We start from the raw sequence: 18,219 nt of genomic DNA, 5'->3' as shown, positions 1-18,219 counted from the left end.
GGGAAATTATTTTCGTTACAAGACTCCAAGTATACAAAGAACATATATTATACAAGCAAATAGATAGAGGGAACTCTTGTTTATTCTATTGAAGGCGTGGCATTAAATTACAGCGTTCAGTGTTAAAATGTGATTGGACGGTGAGCTGCCTTTTCATCTCTTTTATCCACCAAAGTGGTTGGTGTTAACTTTTGAAAACGCCACCCTTACTGTTACTGGGTAAACTGGCAATATGTATTTGCTGTGACAACGGTGATGACATGTCTCCACTTTGTGCATGACTATTACGATTTCAGCCAAATAGCCATGTACCGTGCCTCCACAGAGTCACTAACAGAGTAACAAACCCACTTTAATGTCCGTCCAGACAAAATGATCTGTTTTTGATCATTCATTCGCCATCTTGTCTTCCTGTTCACCGTGCTGTAGAGGAAAGCATTTGTACGCAGGTGTGTGGTGTTCTGGCACGTACTGGCCTGGCATGAATAATACAACGTTTTCTGTACACTACACGCCACATTCACCCATTCACGCGCTGATGGCTCTTTGGGGATTTAACCACGAACCTTCTGATTGGTCGACAACCCGCTCTACCTCCTGACCCACAGCCACCCCACTAATAGCGTAATTAGTCAGTCATGACCCTTTTCAATTCAACTCACTTCCAAAAATATTTGGGTATTTGCCACCTGGAAAACAGCAATCGTATTCTCCATGGAAAACAGCATGTCAGCCAGTGTACTGCTTTCTATACTGACATCTGCTACCACAGTGTGGGAGGGTTACCAAACAAAATATACCTCAGAGACATGGCTATTTGTTCACAGCTCAGGAGAGACCACAGTTTTGAACAGCAACAGCAGTTTTTGCACAAATTATCCTCTAGAATTACAACACACAAACAAGAATCTATATGTAGAGCACAAAAATGTAAAAAGTAATGTGGGGTTGCTCTTAAATCCTATTAGAAAGTGTCTAATTTAAAGAAGGTTTAAATAAATGTTCAAATACAAAAATAGATTATTTCCATCATAGCACACAGATGTCTTTGCGTCACCATCTAAATGTTTCTCAAGACAATTAATCCCACTGAGCACTCTCACACTGCTAAAGATAAAGGCTAAAACTTTTTAGGGCCTCTTAATGACTTTCTCTCCAGTGTGATCATCCCCGCTGCTCCGTTTGCCTTAGATACCCTCTGACTAAGACTCGTATTAAGCCCTGTTTCAAAATGAGTCTGAGAGTGGTAATTAAGACATCGTGAGCGTCACCGAGATACAAGAGGTTTCAGTGTGGCTCCAACAGGTGTGAACAGCGGTACTATCATCAGCGCTGTCACAATGGCAGGAAGACGTGGTAATAACAGGTTGGAAGGAGAAGGGTCTGCCTGAACAGGCCACTCCAGCTGCTCTGCTGATTTACATGGCGAGCAGAGGTGGAGGAGTCGGCATGAATCACCCGGGAGACAGAGAGGACACAGCGGAGGATGTGAGCTTGAATCTAAATGCAGCCGTTGATCAGATGCCGCTCATTCCCTCACAGGTATGGCTCATCCGCCAGTACAGCGATTCATAACCGGAGACACATTCAATGTCCAAATGAAACAGGTGGGCCGGGGACATGCAGGGAAAACATTTGCCAGAACAGGACTCATCAATACAAATACAGACGTCAGATCTCTCCCACAGACTACAGAGGAACAAACTGTTAGTTCGTGCAGACAAACTCTTTACACCGCATACCGCCTCAGAAAATATCAGGGGCTCTAAGTACCACCATTATGACCGACGTTAAAGGTCCAGTGTGCACATTTAGGATGATCTATTGGCAGAAATAGAATAGAATATTCATAGGTATGTTTTCATTTAAGTATAATCACCTGAATATAGGAATTATTTTGTTTTAATTACCTTAAATTGAGCCGTTTTATGCATAAATGCGACTGCGTAGCTGAGTGATATTACAGGAAATGGAAACATTTAGTTTAAGTTTCATTCTGAATTTTGTAGTGTTTTGATAGAATTATTCAGATTTGTGTACCACCAGTGATACATGTATCATCGTTTGAAAACCAACAACTCACAATGCCCTACAACTTAGAATAATTAAAAATAGACATTATTACACCAAGTCTGGCTATACGTTCTAAAGTTATATATAGGATTACAGCCATATGAACATATTGGGAAAACAACTCTTGAGACAGCCGGAAGCTGTCATAAATTGACTTTTTTTCCAGTTTTAAGCCACATTTTTATGATTTTACTTTTTTTAGATCTTGGTCGTTTTTAACTCTCGATTTGAACCGGATAAAGGATTTTAGTCACTTGACGCCGGATCTTCAGAGAAACAAGCTGAGCTAACATTAGCAGCAACTAGGCTTGCAGCCCAAAGGTGGAACTGCTTTATTAAGGGTTTTTACTGATTTTAATCAGTTTGTTTTGGAAAGGAGGAGACCTCTACAGATAATTCAGTACCCGGTTAAAAACTCTTGAACGATGAACACTGAAGGAATCCTGAAGCTGACTGCAGTGCTGGCAATGATGACCACAGTAATGATGAAGAAGATTGTTATTGTGAGAGATCCTCTAGCAACAAAAATTACTTATTTTACTGTACAGTTAAGTTTTGCTTCAAAACCACATCTCAAACACATACATTAACTTTTGTTTCCCAACACTATTGCCTTCTTCCTGTTAACAGTTTTAAAGTACAAACGAAAGCTTGTCAAATTAAACCTTCAGAAAAGTATCGGCACCTTTTTTTCTTGACATAAGAGTTACTTGTTCATTCACCGGCCTGATATTGACACTCTGTGTTCAAGACTCTCTGAGCACTCCATATACATTCTGGTGTTGATTTTAACACGCAATCACCTCCAGAGCTCTTGTAAGTAAATCACATAATGAGTCATCATTTCCCAGTCAATATCTTAGTCTGAACTGTGCTAACAGCAGCTAGCAGATGTATGATGTCAGTACTGTATGAGATGTTTTTCCATGAATGAACAGCCTGAGCTCCTACACTCCAGTGGTGACTCATAGTTTTGACCTGTGTCCTCACAATGTGTTTGTGGGCGCCGCCGCCAGGAGGTTGTTAGGTAACTGCAAGGGTTTATATTTATAGTGTTTCCCTGCAATACACGACAAAACAAGACCACACACACACACACACACACACACAGACTCGAAAATGACTCATTCACAGGCCCTATGTATTCTATAGCAGCATACCATCCTACAGTCAAATACATCTGCATTTCCCACACTTTAAATGGAGGTTGACAGCTATTATTTAATGCAAACAGGAACACAATCTGACAGCATCAACTTTTCTTTAGTTTCCTCTTTAGAGTCTCTGAGTGGATGTGCATTTAAAGTAAATGCGCTGGTAAAGGTTAAAGCCGGTGCTCATCAGTGCCTTACCAACTTTAAGAGATTAAAGTTGCACCATTCAAATGAAACAATCTGACAACAGGAGGAAGATCTCTCTTTGATTTAACTGCTTAAAACTAATAGACAGACACAACTAAATTTGGAAACCACTGATCTGAACAGTTAAGTACCAATTGTCTGATGCCAACTCTGAGTCAGTCTGTAAACAGGCTTTTCTATGAACACTGAATGTTTTTTATATAAGGTTGTTCTTGAATCTCTTGGTTCCAAACTTTAAAACGTACAAAAAAGGAAGAGGTTGCCATTACAATGTAATCTGCATCACCCACTAAAGGAATTTTTTTACCCTAAAGAGGAAGGCATTGAATAAAACCTGGAGCAATTACATTTCAAAATTTAAAAACAAGTTGATAATTTCGATTTTTGGGGTTTCCAAAGACTCATTTGTTTGATACAATATGTCAGTTGAGGGAAGCCAACTAGACTACCAAAGATTGTTTTACTAGTGTGAAGCTCTAGAAACCAAAGATTTTTGTAAAACCAAACAAATTTCAGTGACAAGCCATATTAATTTGTAGTTAAACAGGAAATAAATGTTTTTTAATTAAGTAGCACCAGTGATGTGAGCATTGGCATCTTTAGATTAAGCCACTTGATAGCTGAGCCTCCACATAAGAGCTGGTGAAGTGTCACAATTATTAAACATCCTCGGTTTCTATTTTCATCTAGACTATATAACAGACTGGGCAGACAAACACTAAAGCTATGTACTCATGAACTCACTCTCAAAAGGGTTGCACTGAGGTGCTGATAGGATGCATGGCGACATCAAATCTTTACATGGCCAGAGGGATCGGGGGCTCAAAAACTTGCAGGATGCTGAAGAGGTGCGGAGATTAATGCCCTGTCGGATAGGCTAAATCTCCTTTATACCTCTGGCCGCTACCAACTCCCACCTCAATTTGGAGGATGCTGGAGATAAGCCCAAATGGCACTGTCTCCAGGGCAGGCTAATTTATCCACAGGCTAAAGGCATCCAGAGAGCTGGAGCGCGAGCATTTCTCAAAGCTGGTTTCCTCCGAAACTTTTTTTGGGGGCCCCCCCAACTTCTGTGGTTTATGGTGTGTGTTTATAATAGGACAGACATTAAAGTCTGTTTGCCATAAAGAAACCACCTACAAGAAACAAACAAACATAACATAAAAAAACAGCCTCACATATGAGATTTATTGTTTTTAATTCTTACTCCCAATATAATAAAAGGTGGTTAAATCATGATTAGTACTTGAGTACCCAATTCTCTGTTAATAATATAATAGGTACTACATTAACCACTTCAGGTACCTGAAGTGATTAATGTGCCAATTTAAGTCCATGGGTAGAAAAATTATTTATATTTGAAAGTAAAAACAGCAATATCACACTATTAAGATACTCCATTAAAGTCCTGTTTTCAAAAGTTTAGTGTAAAGGTCCACTATGCAGAAGGCTCCATATCAGTGTTTTGTATTATTATATATTACTAGATTATTATTATTGATACAGTTCAGTGATGTAGCAGATGGGTAAAGCTTATTGTAAGTACTGTGTTGGGTAGTTTAATTCAGGGCTTAAACAGCTGATCGATCAGTAATTGAATCAAAAATATTCTTTAATTTAAGCTTCTCCAGTGTGTGAGGATTCGTTGTTTTTATTTTACATCATTGTAAAGGAAATCTTTTTGGGGTTTTGGACTAACATTTGAAGGTGACGCATTGTGGTGCACATTTTTTTTTATTGTTTCTGGACATTTTATAGATTAAACCATCAAGAAGAATAATCAATGAAATATTCATTAGTTGCAAACCGAGCTTTATCTTTAGCAATGTATTTTATAATCTCACTTTAGATTTTAAAATCAGGTAAATAAGGAGGACTAAAGAATACAATATCTGCCACTGCAATGCAGGAGTAGAATTATAAAGTAAAATTAAATGAAAATACTCATCATTATTACTTTATTATATAAGTAATGTGCAGCTACCTTAAGTAGGGAACTTAATTATTTGTACTTAGTTACTTTTTAGAGAATTTCCAGAAGACTGTATGTTGTAATCATATAAAACTCTCTTCCATGTCCTAATTTTACTCCAGAAAAACCGACTGATTGACGAGTGAGCTATTTCAAAACAACACTGCCTGTCTGAATTCATGATAATAAAAGCTGTGGGTTCATGTGACAAGCTGTTGTTGTTACTCCATTATATTTTTAGCGGTTTCATCATATCATAAAACAGATATTTCTCTTTGCTGTCACTGGATATATAATAAGATCCTTCGCACCAAAACGAGATAAAACAGAAATGTTCTAATAAAAATGGAAAAGCCTGAAGCGCAAAGGAGTTTTGCTGTGTCACAAAGCAGAGTGAAAATGGGTTTTTATCTCTCATGGTGCTTGCCAACAGGTATAATCTCATTTCATTCTCGTAGTATTTGTAAAAAATTAATAGGAACCATGGGTGACTACATCAGACAGGCTCATGACAGCCATTGTTTTGGATACTGTGGAGTTAAATGCACGCTGAGGCACACAGACATACGGGACATTTAGACATTATGGCTGAATCAAGAAAGTCATCGCTTGTATTGTTTTGTTTCTCCATGGCGACATTTACATGCAGGCAGTCGGCACGGCCAGATGTTGTTTATACAGTGCTTAGAGTCTTTTATTTGTTCATATATTTACACAATCTATTTTTGTAATGATGTCTTTGTTGGGTGAAAATCAATTAAACCAAAGATGACAAAAGGAAAATTAGATATCTTCTTCCTTCCTTCATTAAATCTTGGTTATTTGTTCTGTAATAGAATGATATTATCAACTTAGACAGAGAACAGTTAAGTATTTCCAGGCTTTAGCCACCTGTTGGTTGGATAAATTAGGCCTCTAAACTAGCTCCCTATGATCTTAACCAGGTTATGTATCAAAAATTGAAGACCAAACTACAAGAATATTCATAAAAGACACATTTCTATTGTGAACAGTTGAAGGAATTATGATTAACAATATTAAAGCAGGATTTACTGGGTGTTTCTGTCCACTTGGGGGCTGTGAAACCTGAAAAACACAGGGGCAACTGCATTTGACACTGTGGGGGCCAGATTATCAAAAAGAAATGCATTCAGTTCATTTTAATTAATTAATTTAGGCCAAATTATCGTATGATTGGTAAATATTAAAAATGTCTTACAAAATGAGTCTATATCTGGCCGGCTGATATAAACAAAATTTTAGTTCTACTTTAATCTCTGTTTTGCAACAACTTCTGAGGAGAATTGGGGCTCTTTGGCTGCTGGTGTTGAGCAATTAGCCTGAAAACAGTTGTCTGCCAACCATTTACAGTATATATTAGTGGACGGAGTTTCCGGGTTTTTAAAAGTGAAGCACATGTGGAAGAGCTTGAAACCTGCATTCTCACCCCTACTTCTTCCTTGTTTTAAAAGCTCAGTGAACAGATTCCTAATGAGTTTGTGGTCTCAATCTTCAGTTTCAAGTCGTCTTCCATACAGCATGATGTTCAATTTGTAAATTCCTATTTAGAGGAAAATAGACGATAAAGCAGTGTATGCGCTTCAGATACTCAGATCAAATTGTTCAACTGGGCAGGAACAGATTTTGGCATACTGCTGTAATACAGGAATGTTTGTGACCAGACGGCCACAATTGGTTCCTGTTGCAAACAGAGCCAAAACCAAGTGCAGCCCAACTGGCCGTATGTGACCCACCAGCTCCACGCTTGTCCAAATACGGTCACTTTTGCCTCCAAAAAACCAAGATAGTGAAAAAAATAAACCATAAGAGGTTACAAGGCTCAGAAGAACTAGAGAATTGGGTGATGATTCTCAGTGGCATCGTCAGTAGTCATTTGATCCATTGTCGATACATAAAAAACAAAATTAATGGAGCTTTAAACCATTTTACAGTTGTTGATTTTTGGATGTAAAAAACCCTTGCTGAAATTAATGAATACAGTTTACAGATATCACAGAAAATTTTCCACATAGAGGTAACAGTAATGTAACAGCATATTTGTTGTGTGTTTACATCTACAACTGACTTGTGGCTAAACAGGAAAACAAGTGTTGTCAGCTTTAAGTGTTGCTAAATAGTATCATCACACCACGTCTGCCGACAGGATGCTTTAATCTTCTCCTCAAGAAAATTCTCTTGCTTAAAATGTCCATCATCTGTCAGTAATTTAGACAAGCAAGGAGCTTTGACATGTTTTCCTGAAATCAAAATCATTAAAAAAAAAAATTATGGTTCAATATCTAAACAATGCAAATTCCCAACACACTCTGCTACATTTTGTTGTCAGATCTGTAATCCAGTTTGAAGATAAAGGGCATTAAAAAGGGACATATATTGCCGTGCTGAGAGAACAAACATGCAGAAATTGTGGCCAAAAAACACGCTGCAGAAACACTCACAGGATATTTGTATTTTAATGAGAGTGATGTAGATGGATGGAGAGCCAGATGATAAGTTCCCAGTCAGAGTTCAAAGTGTGGCCCAAGAACTGTCAATCATGCAATACTTACATTATCCTCTAGTCTCTGCTGGGTACTAATGAGCAGACAACCCCCCCCGACAAGCCTGCAGCTGCTGTTCTGCCCACACCCACACCTTTTTGATATGTGTGGACACGTTTGAACTCCACGTGCATCACCTTAAAGTGCATGCTTTCTTTCAAACCTCATCCATCACAACGGAGCAGGTGTAGACCTGAACTGAAACACCAGCAACAACTTGATACCAAATTGACTCCAGCAGCCAGAGTCTTGGGAACATCTTGTTCCCTGGTGCGACACGCGGGGAGTCGATTGATGCACCGGTATGTCCCAATGCTGTCAAGTCAGCCATTTTTCACGACATCATCAATACAGAACACACACCTTTAAGCAGTGGCTGGGTGTATGTGCAAGTGGGTGTGTTGAGGTTGGAGGAGAGGGGGGTTACACAGACCTGATCACATAGACGGCCTCTCCCAGTCTCTATGGTAACCTGTTGGTGTACCGCCGTGTCTGGAAGGGTTTAATGGCTTGTCACTGCCATGGGAGCAACACAGCACCGCGGCATCTACAGTCCAAGACTTACTGACAATCAAACACCGCAGGGGAGGTGCATTTCTCTGTACCTCGGTTTGACATATCCACTACAGTTCACGGAGTCTGTAAAGAGCTCGTTTTACCTGCTGTGCACTGAAAAAGTCTGTGTGAACACACTGACGTACTGGTGTTAATGGACAAAGACAAGAAGTCTGTACCCACTATTCAGCTGGCTTTTCTTTCTGGATATAAAGGCTCAAAAAACCACAACTAAGTTAATTGTTTATTTTAATTAATTAAAAATTATGCACTGCATGTATACAACAGTTACTTTTTCTACAAGTGTGTGTGTGTGTGTGTGTGTGTGTGTGTGTGTTGTGTGTGTGTGTGTGTGTGTGTGTGTGTGTAGTGGTGTGTGTGTGTGTGGTGTGTGTGTTAAAAGCTGTTCGCTACAAACTGGCGCTCTAGTGCCACCTTGTGGATGTAATATTCCACTGCTGTACACTCTGACATTCATTTGACCTAAAGCAGGATATATTTTAGGACTACTGGGGACCAAAACTGATCGGGTTTTGCAGCAAATCATGCCATGTGTAGCAATTCAGATCACTGCAGCGTGGTTTTAAGTCTTTTGATGCTCAAACTGTTTTAAATCTACATATAAATTCAGTCTTTAAAACAGATAATGTTATTTTGCAAAGCTCAAATGTAGAGATTAAGATCATTATGATGCCAGAATTGGCTAAGATTCAGTTGTAAGGAAGATGAGAGATTATTTCAGATACACAACAAATGCACACACATGCACACACTCCAGTCCCACAAAGCAACACACAGTATCATCCAGAACAAATAACATGCATACTTTAAAAGGCCTACTGAGCCTCTGAAGCTGACAACAGACAGGTATGTGGAATTATGTGGAAGATAAACAGAGAAACCACAATTCTCACACTCTATGCAGAGGATTAAATCTACATTTAAATTGGGTTTTTAAATCAGATACTAAGTTTTGCATTTATTAAAAGTTTAAATGTTGTTTTTCAAAGCTCTAATGTAGACATCAAGATCCTTATGAAGCAAAAAGTGGCTATGATTCAGTTGTTGAAGTCAGTTTCAGAATGGTTTTATGAACATGAACTGTTTGAAAAAACAGAACAAAGAAATGGTGATAGAACTGGTGAGGATGGGGGGGGGGGTACTGCCAACACATATTAATCAAAAGAACATTTTGATGTTGATTAGATATCATTATTTTGCCAGCTAATGACAATTTCTCTTTTTAATGAGTTGTTATGCACTTTGTTTGTGCGTGAATAGCCTTTTTATGCTTTCTCATATAGTTAATTTGCCACTTTTGAATATTAAATACCTTTAAGACTCCAAACGCCCCTCTGTAAAGCTTCTTAGGGTTGTGGACTTGACCTCTCAATCAACAGTTGGGTCTTTTTGCTAAAAACACTATGGGCTGCTAGTCCTGATCCTCAGAGACTAAATTAGCTCTTCAAAAAGTCAGCTGTGCCACACTTGTTGGATCTTAACACGACCCCACCCACACTGACAAAATGAAGCTCTTTACTCATTCAATTACAACAAAACTGTCCTGAGAGACACCTTGTTCAAAAACATGTCTCAAGAGGTTTCCTGTGTTTGAGTTAGAGGTAGAATAAATTGATATAAGGCAGATTATCACACACATATGCAAAATAATGTCACTTGACTGTACAAGATATTAAAATGTGTCACGATTTATTGGAAACAAATGAAATTTTGGCACCTTATTTGAAGACGTTTAACCCCTTGTTCACAAAGGTCTTAATGGTACAGGTGGAAATACTGCGGGGTATGCAAAGACAAAACAACCACAAAGCATACTGTAGTGGAGCTGTGAAATTCACACCACCACTCAGTCAGTCGGGTTTAATAAAGTCTGGTGAACAGATGAACGGGTGAATATCAGCATCACAAAGTTACAACAATCATATATTTATACATACACAATCCCTGGGATAGCTTTTATGAAACAAGTTAGAAATCGGCACCAAATAGTCCAGAAACAACTTCCATCTGCTGTGGAGTGGCTCTTACTTCCAGGAGCCAGACTTGCCCTTGGCCCCACGGGAGGTCTTGGACGCTTTGGAGCCCCTCTGGTGGTCGCTGACTCGGTTCCGGAGCACGTAGATGTCGTACTTCTGCCTCTTGAGCTTCTCGGCCAGCTCGAACTTCTCGGCGTGCAGCTGGTGGAGCCACTGCCAGAGGTCCTGCGCCTTCTCTGCCAGCTTCTCCTGGTTCAGATGGTCGATGTTGAGCGGCTTCCGGCGCTCCAGCAGGGCCTTCTTCTTCTCCTCTCTCGCTGTCAGCTTCTTGCCCTTCTTCTGGTCCACCTTCTGCAGGTAGCCGCCGAAGGACTTGTTGGTGAATATCGCCTTCTTCTTCGCATCCTCCTCAGCGCGCAGTTTGGCTGCCTCTTCCTCGCGCCTCGCCCTCTCCTCAGCCAGGCGCGTTTGACGTTCCCGATCCTGCTCGGTGCGTACGCGCTGCTGTTCTGCCCTGTCGGACCGGCGGCGCTCAATGCGGTTACGCAGGGCGACCAGCTCTTCCTCCTCTTTCTGGCGGGTGGAGAAGTGCGACTCGATCAGGGTCTGGAGATCGTTGAAGTCCTTTTCGACCCTCTTGCGGTGCAGGTCATCAAAGTCCACCTTCTCGCCATCAGGGAGCTTTGGAGGGGCAATATTTGGCACATAAGTGGTCTTGTGCCGGGGTTTGGACTCCTCCTCATGCTCATTCTCCTCTGCGTGCTCTTCTTCTTTCTTCTCTGCTTCATCGTCACACTGTTCCTCTTCCTCTTCTTCAACTTCTTCTTCCTCCTCATTCACCTCCTCCTCCTCTTCCTCCTGCTCATACTCCTCCACAATTTCCTCAGTGTCTGACATGATGGTTACCTCGCAGGCTTTCTGGGTAAGAGAAAGCAGGATGAACACCAAGACCAGCTGGTGTCTCGCACACAAGAGTTGACCGGGGGTCTTGGGCATGCAGCTCGGGGGTTTTTAAGGGTTCAGTCTCTACCATGTGACCGCTGGCTGAGCAAAGTCTCCAGAGTGTAGGTCAGCAGCAGGGCGGATTTTGAGACAGATGGAATAGTCTATTTTCTCCTCACCAAGTCTTGTCAGCCACATAGGCCCCCACTTATCCCCGATAGAGCCCCCTCCCGCTCTCTACTCTGACCCTGCAGCCCTCCTCATTCCTTTGTAAGGACAAGATGAGAGACTATTTCAGATACACAACAGATGCACACACATGCTTGTGTTTTCCAGTCCCACAAAGCAACACACAGTATCATCAAGGAGACATAATATCTGTACTTTTAAAGAGCTACAAGAGCTCACAAGAGTCAGAGACCTGGAAGCAGAAATATGGAGGGTAAAAAGAGAAATTTAGGAAACTAGCTAATCCGTGGTGATAGTAACAGCCACTGGGGCAAGCATGTCGGTGTTTAGGAACTTCCATTAACAAAGCACATTCCAATCTCTTAAAGCCGGTGAGGATTTTAATGACAGGAAGTTACAGCTGTCACATTTTCCTCTAGCATTACCACACTGAGATGTTATTTCTGTGTTAGAAAACTACGCTCTTAGTCTCTGCAAATAAACGGATGATTATAAGCTAATTTCTCATCCGTCTGTCTTATTTCATTGTGTTTATCTGCCTTTATATCTGCACTAAAGCACTTTAAGTAAACATGTAAAGTTATTATCAGGGGATGGAGTGTGGGGGCGGCTTCTGGGGCTGCAGCCCTGAGATGTTTTCTCAAAAGCCACAAATCTTTAAAGCTTTTAAAATAACATCAATTTTGTGTCATTTCCCCTCTGTGTATCTCTGGCTGGAAAATCAATGAAGCAAAAGTTGTATTACTGTTATACAGTATGTGGAACTCCAACATAGTTCAACAAAAATAGCTCTCAAGATGAGTAATGATGTTTACAACAAATTCCTACTATGTTATGTAACTTAAAAATAATCACATCAGACAATTTTGGCTCTTTTTAGGTGGTGGGAGTAAACATGAGTCATCCTGAACATTTGTTGTGTTCTGGTTTCAGAATAGGATAGAACAAAATAGGATGCAGGCTTAACAGGAGGATTTCGTGAATCATATCGCAATCATAATATCTGTCAAAACAATTGCAATATAATGTTTCTACCATATCGTGCAGCCCCCTCAGCATTATATTATCTCAGACGGCTTAAAGAATAGTGCATATAGCTGCCTTCTGGACCCTGCTAGGTTTGGGCTAAGCCCTGAATGTTTACAGCGTCTGGCTCTGCTATAACGGTCACTCAGTGCATTTTAAATAAAGCCTAATGTTATTTGTACACTATCAGTTATTTCTTTAAAGAAAGCCAACACTAACCACCACAAAAAGACCTCCGGTAAGAACGACAACGCGTGAGATGGGCTTTACTGCTGCGGCCTCGTCTCCACTTTGGAATGTAATTAAAACATTCTTGCTATTGGAGGCTTTCTGCTTTCAGCGCTGAGTGGATTAAAGTGCAATTGCCCCCACGCGGCAACATTTAAATGCTGATGTCAAGAATTTATGTTCCCAAGTGGAAAAGGACGAACACAGTTCTTAGAGGATGAGATAACTGATGGGGAGAGACAGGTGCTCCGCTGTGTCTGAGAATCACAATTAAACTGCTCCATTCGCCTCTTTAGGATAAAGCTGCTGCCGTTATTCTGCTCTACGTGTGTGTGTGTGGCAGATAACACATTATCTCCTGTAGGTTAGATTTTGGTAATATAAATCTTCTGGAGCTCCAACTGAGTGAAGATAGGCTAACTGTCGCCTTAGAGGACCCAAAAACAAATCTTAATGCCTATGAGAAAGTCCCATGGCTTGTCTCACTAAAACATGCCTGTGCACAACATGAGGACAGCAGGTGGCTCCAGTATAATCAAGGCACTCTGGGTTGCTGGTGGCAAGGGACAACTGTGTCCATCAGCACAGAAAGGCAACAAATGACGTCTATTAATAGAGACACACTCTGCTGTTTAACACAGCTCATAATGAAAGAACAGAGTGATATAGCACAATTCATGTATGTCTAAAGTCAATGAAACTGCCATCAAATTGGGAAAAAACAGGAAGAAGACAGAAAGAAGTTCTTAAAGAGGTTAACATCCTGCTAGAAATTAACCTACATCCAGAATAAAGGTATAATAAAGTGAAGTTGAAACTTTTCTTATTTCAGAAAAGTCTGTGCAGTTCATTGAAATAAGCAGTTACTTACCGGTTGCACAGTGACCTTGTGTGGTGAAAACGGTGCAGTGCAGTTAAATGTGTCCTACAGTATTCCTCCTCTCCAGTTGAAGTTAAAAGGTCTCCTTGCAGTAAATACTGTCTGTCACTAATGCTGCCAGGTGGAGGACAGGAATTGTCCATGCCGATAAAGACAATCGATTTATAATTTATCCCAAAAATCAACACTGTTTATTATTAATATTCTGTTTTGTTATGGATACTGTCAAAGGCTTATGAGCTCACACAACTGACTGTGTTTGAATGATTTGTTGAAAGAATATATCTCACTGCATACACTAAAGATACAAATAAAAAGGACGGAAAAAATCATATTTACTCACTCATCATAACACAGGCTTGCAGCGAGGAGTGAATCTCGTCCTCTTTTTACAGTTACCAGCGCACTACCAAAAGAAAGACATTCATTTAGGAAGTTGAGCTAATTGACTGTACTGACTTTTATTGAGAAATTCTAATAATAATAATAATAATAATAATAATAATAATAATAATGACAAAATCAACATGTTTTGTGATCAGAGTATTGAAGTTCTAACTCTTCTCACACAAACTGGGCTCGAACATTTGGTGAAAGTTAACAAAATACTACAGAATTGTTTTTATACATTAAATAAGAAAATATTTAGTGTTTTATATATTATGTGCTCTATGCAGGGGGAAACATAAACTCACATACCAGTTAATTAGGTACACCACTGTTTCAGAGAGGCGTTAGTCACTGGTTGATATTGATCATTTGGAGGGTGCAGTGCTGTTGAATTGTATTGCGTTATGCTGACAGCTGTTTCTATTATTTTCTCCTTCCCATTTATAAGAATGAGGGTATAATGGTCCGCCCGTTACACAGAGAGGTGTTTTTGGTGTTTCTGGTGTCAAAAGCAGTCAAATTTAACACATTAATTTAGATTAATTTTAAGATTACGAGTTGAAAAACTAAAATATTATTTAATTATCTGTTATGGTCACATTTTAGACTAAGTGATAGTCTTAAATTCAATAAAAAAAGACATGTATGACATGAAAAATGTCTAGAAATAAAACAACATACTGATTTCTAATAGATATTTTTTTTCTAGATATTTTTAATCTATGCTTTACTAATAATGTAAATATCTTCATTTGGCACTTTTTCCAAGCAGATATCAATACATGAGATTGTTTGAGAGCCTTGGCCCTGTGTTCCCTTTATGTTGCAAGCTGCCTGAAGCTGAGATGCAATTAAGTTAAGTGGAAAAACCTGGCCAGTGTGTGCCAGTCACTTAACCATCCACCAAATTAAATCAGCATTATTCCTGCCCCCTTTAAAGTCTCCATGCCGCGCCATGGACATTTCTCTGTTCTGTATAATGCAACACAATGCAACAGCAACACAGACTGCAGCCTCCAAAATACAGCTGAATGGAAACAGTTTCAGTAAAAGTTGAACATTATAACAGATAAATTAATCTGTTAGCGCTCAGAGGTGGATGGTGCAAGCCTGAAAGCAAAAAAAAAAAACATAAAGGCGAAAAGTAATTTTGTGGAGAGATGGCGTCTGAAAGAAGAAGCAGGAGAAAATAAAGCTCTAACACTGTTATTTAGTGTTGGTTAAATAATGCATGATGCGGTTTTTCCCGCCACTGGCACAGATTAATGGTCGACGCTGGTTCAAGGCTGCATCCTGATTTCTGTGACATACGTTTAAATATGTAAAAACACAGATTGTTATGGTATATGACAACTAACCTTACGTTTTTATGTTTGATAAATACTCCTGTAATGACTTTGATTAAAAATATACACTTACATGAGATGCAGTTGCAGGCTTTTGGTAAGAACTGCTCCCCTCCACCTACTAACTGACACTGATCTAATCAATAACAGTGCTCACCTGTAATCAATACACACAAAGAAAAGCAAAACTCCCCCTAGTGGTTGAATCAGACAGTACATATATATGGCTCCTGAAGCACCTAAAAAATCTGGTATCTGGCATCATTGCTGTCCTCTCTACACTGTAATCTCCACAATGTAATCCCATATAATGAACATATAATATTAAATATTATTATAGTTATAAAATGTAGTCAGTAATAACCTAATCCAAGTATCACAGCATTAATGTAACTGTATTACTTCCCATTACTTTTGGATTACCTCAACACCAAATATCAATAAATTGACTTTTAAATATTCTTTAAAACAACAGATAAATGTAATGGAATTAAATATCTGTAATGTAATCTGTTACTCTCCAAGCCTGCAAAGGACTACGGGAGGCTTAGCATAGCATTCAAAACTCTGTATGTAGCCTTTATCTTTAGAGTACAGATATCCCCTCATTAAAGGACATATTTTATGGATATTTCATATTACATTAAATGCATCAATTACATTACAGAACTAATAAATTGTACAATTAACCCCAAAAGTGAACAACCTCCTTTCCAAAATTCAATTTAAATAAGTTTTTCAGTGACTACAGCAAGCAGAGGAATTTGATTATCACCTCAGAAACTGGTCAAGTATTTCACACCTCAGGAGATCAAACAGTTTATTGATTGACATAATTTACCTCTGTTAAGAGTTTGAACTGACCCGGTGCTCACCCTGTTTTTATCGGTATAATCACAGAGCTGGTGTCTGACACTCAGGGAGAAAACAGATACGAGAACTACAAAGTAAAGAAAACAAAAGTAATGAGGTCAGCGAGTCAGTAATTATCAGTACGCCTGAAACAAACTTACCACAAACAGTTCTCACATTTGTGATGAGTGCTTTTATTGAACACGTTGGTACACAAAGCTTGTTTTTATCTAAATGGATCCATACATTAGACTTTTCCACAGGCAACAGCTTTCAACCGCCTCTTCTCTCCAGTCCTACTCTCGAATATTTTACATAAAAACACGCATTATAGTGTGATTTAAAAAAGCAAATCGTAAGAAAAACTAGTTTAGTTTCTATTCACAACAATAAATGGGTGGATAGATGAAGAAGTGTGAGCTAAAAGGCTGTAGTGGCACACATAATAACTATAAACATAAGGTGAGAGTAACAGATATGACGGTGATATACTTTATGTACCCAGTATTAACAGTACGACTGCGTTAATCTACTCAGGCTTCATACTTCTTCCCCGCTCGGTGGATCTGCTGGTAAAGCGTCATAGAGAAAGCCATACCAAGGAGCTGGAAAACGAACAAAAAAGGGGTTAAAAACAAATAAAAGAGTGCTGTTTGAGTTCGCATACATGCTACACCAAGAGCTGCTCACCTGTATGACCAACACACACATGGCAATGGTTCCCAGAAGGTGTTTGTTGTCATCCAGCCACTCCTCTACCTTCTCATAACAGCCCTGAAAACACACACCCACAGGAATTAGGAGGGGGGAAAGAACAGTACTCAGACTCTGCAACTCTTGCTTTTTAACGTAAGGAACATAAACACAGGTTCTATGTCAAATCGTAATTAAATGAAGAGGTTTTATAATTACAACAAAAAATGCTGCTTTGTTATTTTTATATAAACCGTTATATTACCATTGTTGTGTTTTAACCACCATTTTTCCCCCATCATTTTCATAAGTAGCATTAAATGCGTAATGCTCTCATACAGCAGACTGAAGGGAAGCTGCCGGACCCTCTAACTTTAGGCTACTCTGTCTGTCCGCCTGCCATTTCCAAGCCTGACTGACAGCTGCCCTCTACACTTCATCTGCACCAACTCACTTTTCACACTCTCTTCCAAAGCGCGTTGTTTTCAGTAAGAATCATCCACGCAAAAAAAGAGTGCACTGTATGGCTGTATACAGTCATATGGATTAAAGGAAGCTTTGATGTAAAGAATATACATTGATGGATTTTAGTAATCAAGTTACAACTACTTTTTGAGGTATTGTTTCAGTTATTTTGTGTATCACGGCCAACATTTTGCTGTTTCCGTCAAGCACTTTGTAAACTATGTTTTTAGAAAGGTGAGTTGAGTGTGTATACAGTTTGACCTTTTGGGGAATTTGCTTATTGGCCTTTCTTGCCAAAATTGATTCTCTTCTCGACTGTGGTATCGATCTTCTCATTAAACTCCTTTAGGCTTTATGACCACGCAGACGCACACTGACCCGTGTCCAGAAGGTATTGGAGGAGTTGCGTCCACAGCCCTGGTAAAACTGCTGGCAGCAGCGGTCAGGAACCACGTTTTCATGCAGGGCAGCGTACCAGTCGTTGTGGTTTGTCACTCCACAACATCGCCACTGGTGCACAGATGGGAGGGATTTATTCAATAAAAAAACATAAAGTTGGATAAAAACAAGAGTTCATACACTTAAAAAACTAAAAGAAATGCCAAGAAATAACTAAAGTATAATAAAAAAACAGGTAGGGAACTTATTTTCTTAGGAGCAACATATTATTATCTGTCTGTCTGTCTGTC

The 18,219-nt window shown here is 39.4% G+C and overlaps 2 protein-coding genes and 1 long non-coding RNA gene across 3 annotated transcripts in view; all 3 read right to left on the bottom strand.

The window, feature by feature from the left end:
- The window catches only part of LOC118340830, a 22,911-nt gene extending 7,257 nt beyond the window's left edge, over positions 1 to 15,654 (bottom strand). The window contains exons 1-2 of the long non-coding RNA XR_004797390.1: positions 15,594 to 15,654; positions 14,128 to 14,190 (exon numbers count right to left, since the gene is read on the bottom strand). This is a non-coding gene — a long non-coding RNA (uncharacterized LOC118340830). The remainder of the gene's footprint in view (positions 1 to 14,127; positions 14,191 to 15,593) is intronic.
- tnnt2c (troponin T2c, cardiac) lies at positions 10,216 to 11,655 on the bottom strand. The gene has a single exon (XM_035678972.1). It carries the CDS (start codon positions 11,513 to 11,515, stop codon positions 10,568 to 10,570), a length of 948 nt encoding a protein of 315 aa, XP_035534865.1. The 5' UTR covers positions 11,516 to 11,655; the 3' UTR covers positions 10,216 to 10,567.
- An 891-nt stretch (positions 15,655 to 16,545) lies between the features above and the next one.
- LOC118338642 (tetraspanin-9) overlaps positions 16,546 to 18,219 on the bottom strand; it is a gene marked incomplete at its 5' end in the record, with an annotated part of 4,729 nt that continues 3,055 nt past the window's right edge. Inside the window, 3 exon segments of the mRNA XM_035675926.1 lie at positions 16,546 to 16,977; positions 17,063 to 17,146; positions 17,909 to 18,040. Of these exon segments, the coding sequence (XP_035531819.1) occupies positions 16,906 to 16,977; positions 17,063 to 17,146; positions 17,909 to 18,040 (288 nt within the window). The 3' untranslated portion in view covers positions 16,546 to 16,905.

This window comes from Morone saxatilis, unplaced genomic scaffold (genome assembly GCF_004916995.1).
Source record: "Morone saxatilis isolate NCDOM2014 unplaced genomic scaffold, NCSU_SB_2.0 Contig10, whole genome shotgun sequence".
NCBI lineage: Eukaryota > Metazoa > Chordata > Actinopteri > Moronidae > Morone > Morone saxatilis.
Note: the sequence above shows the minus strand (reverse complement) of the source record. Positions and strands in the feature narration are given on the sequence as shown.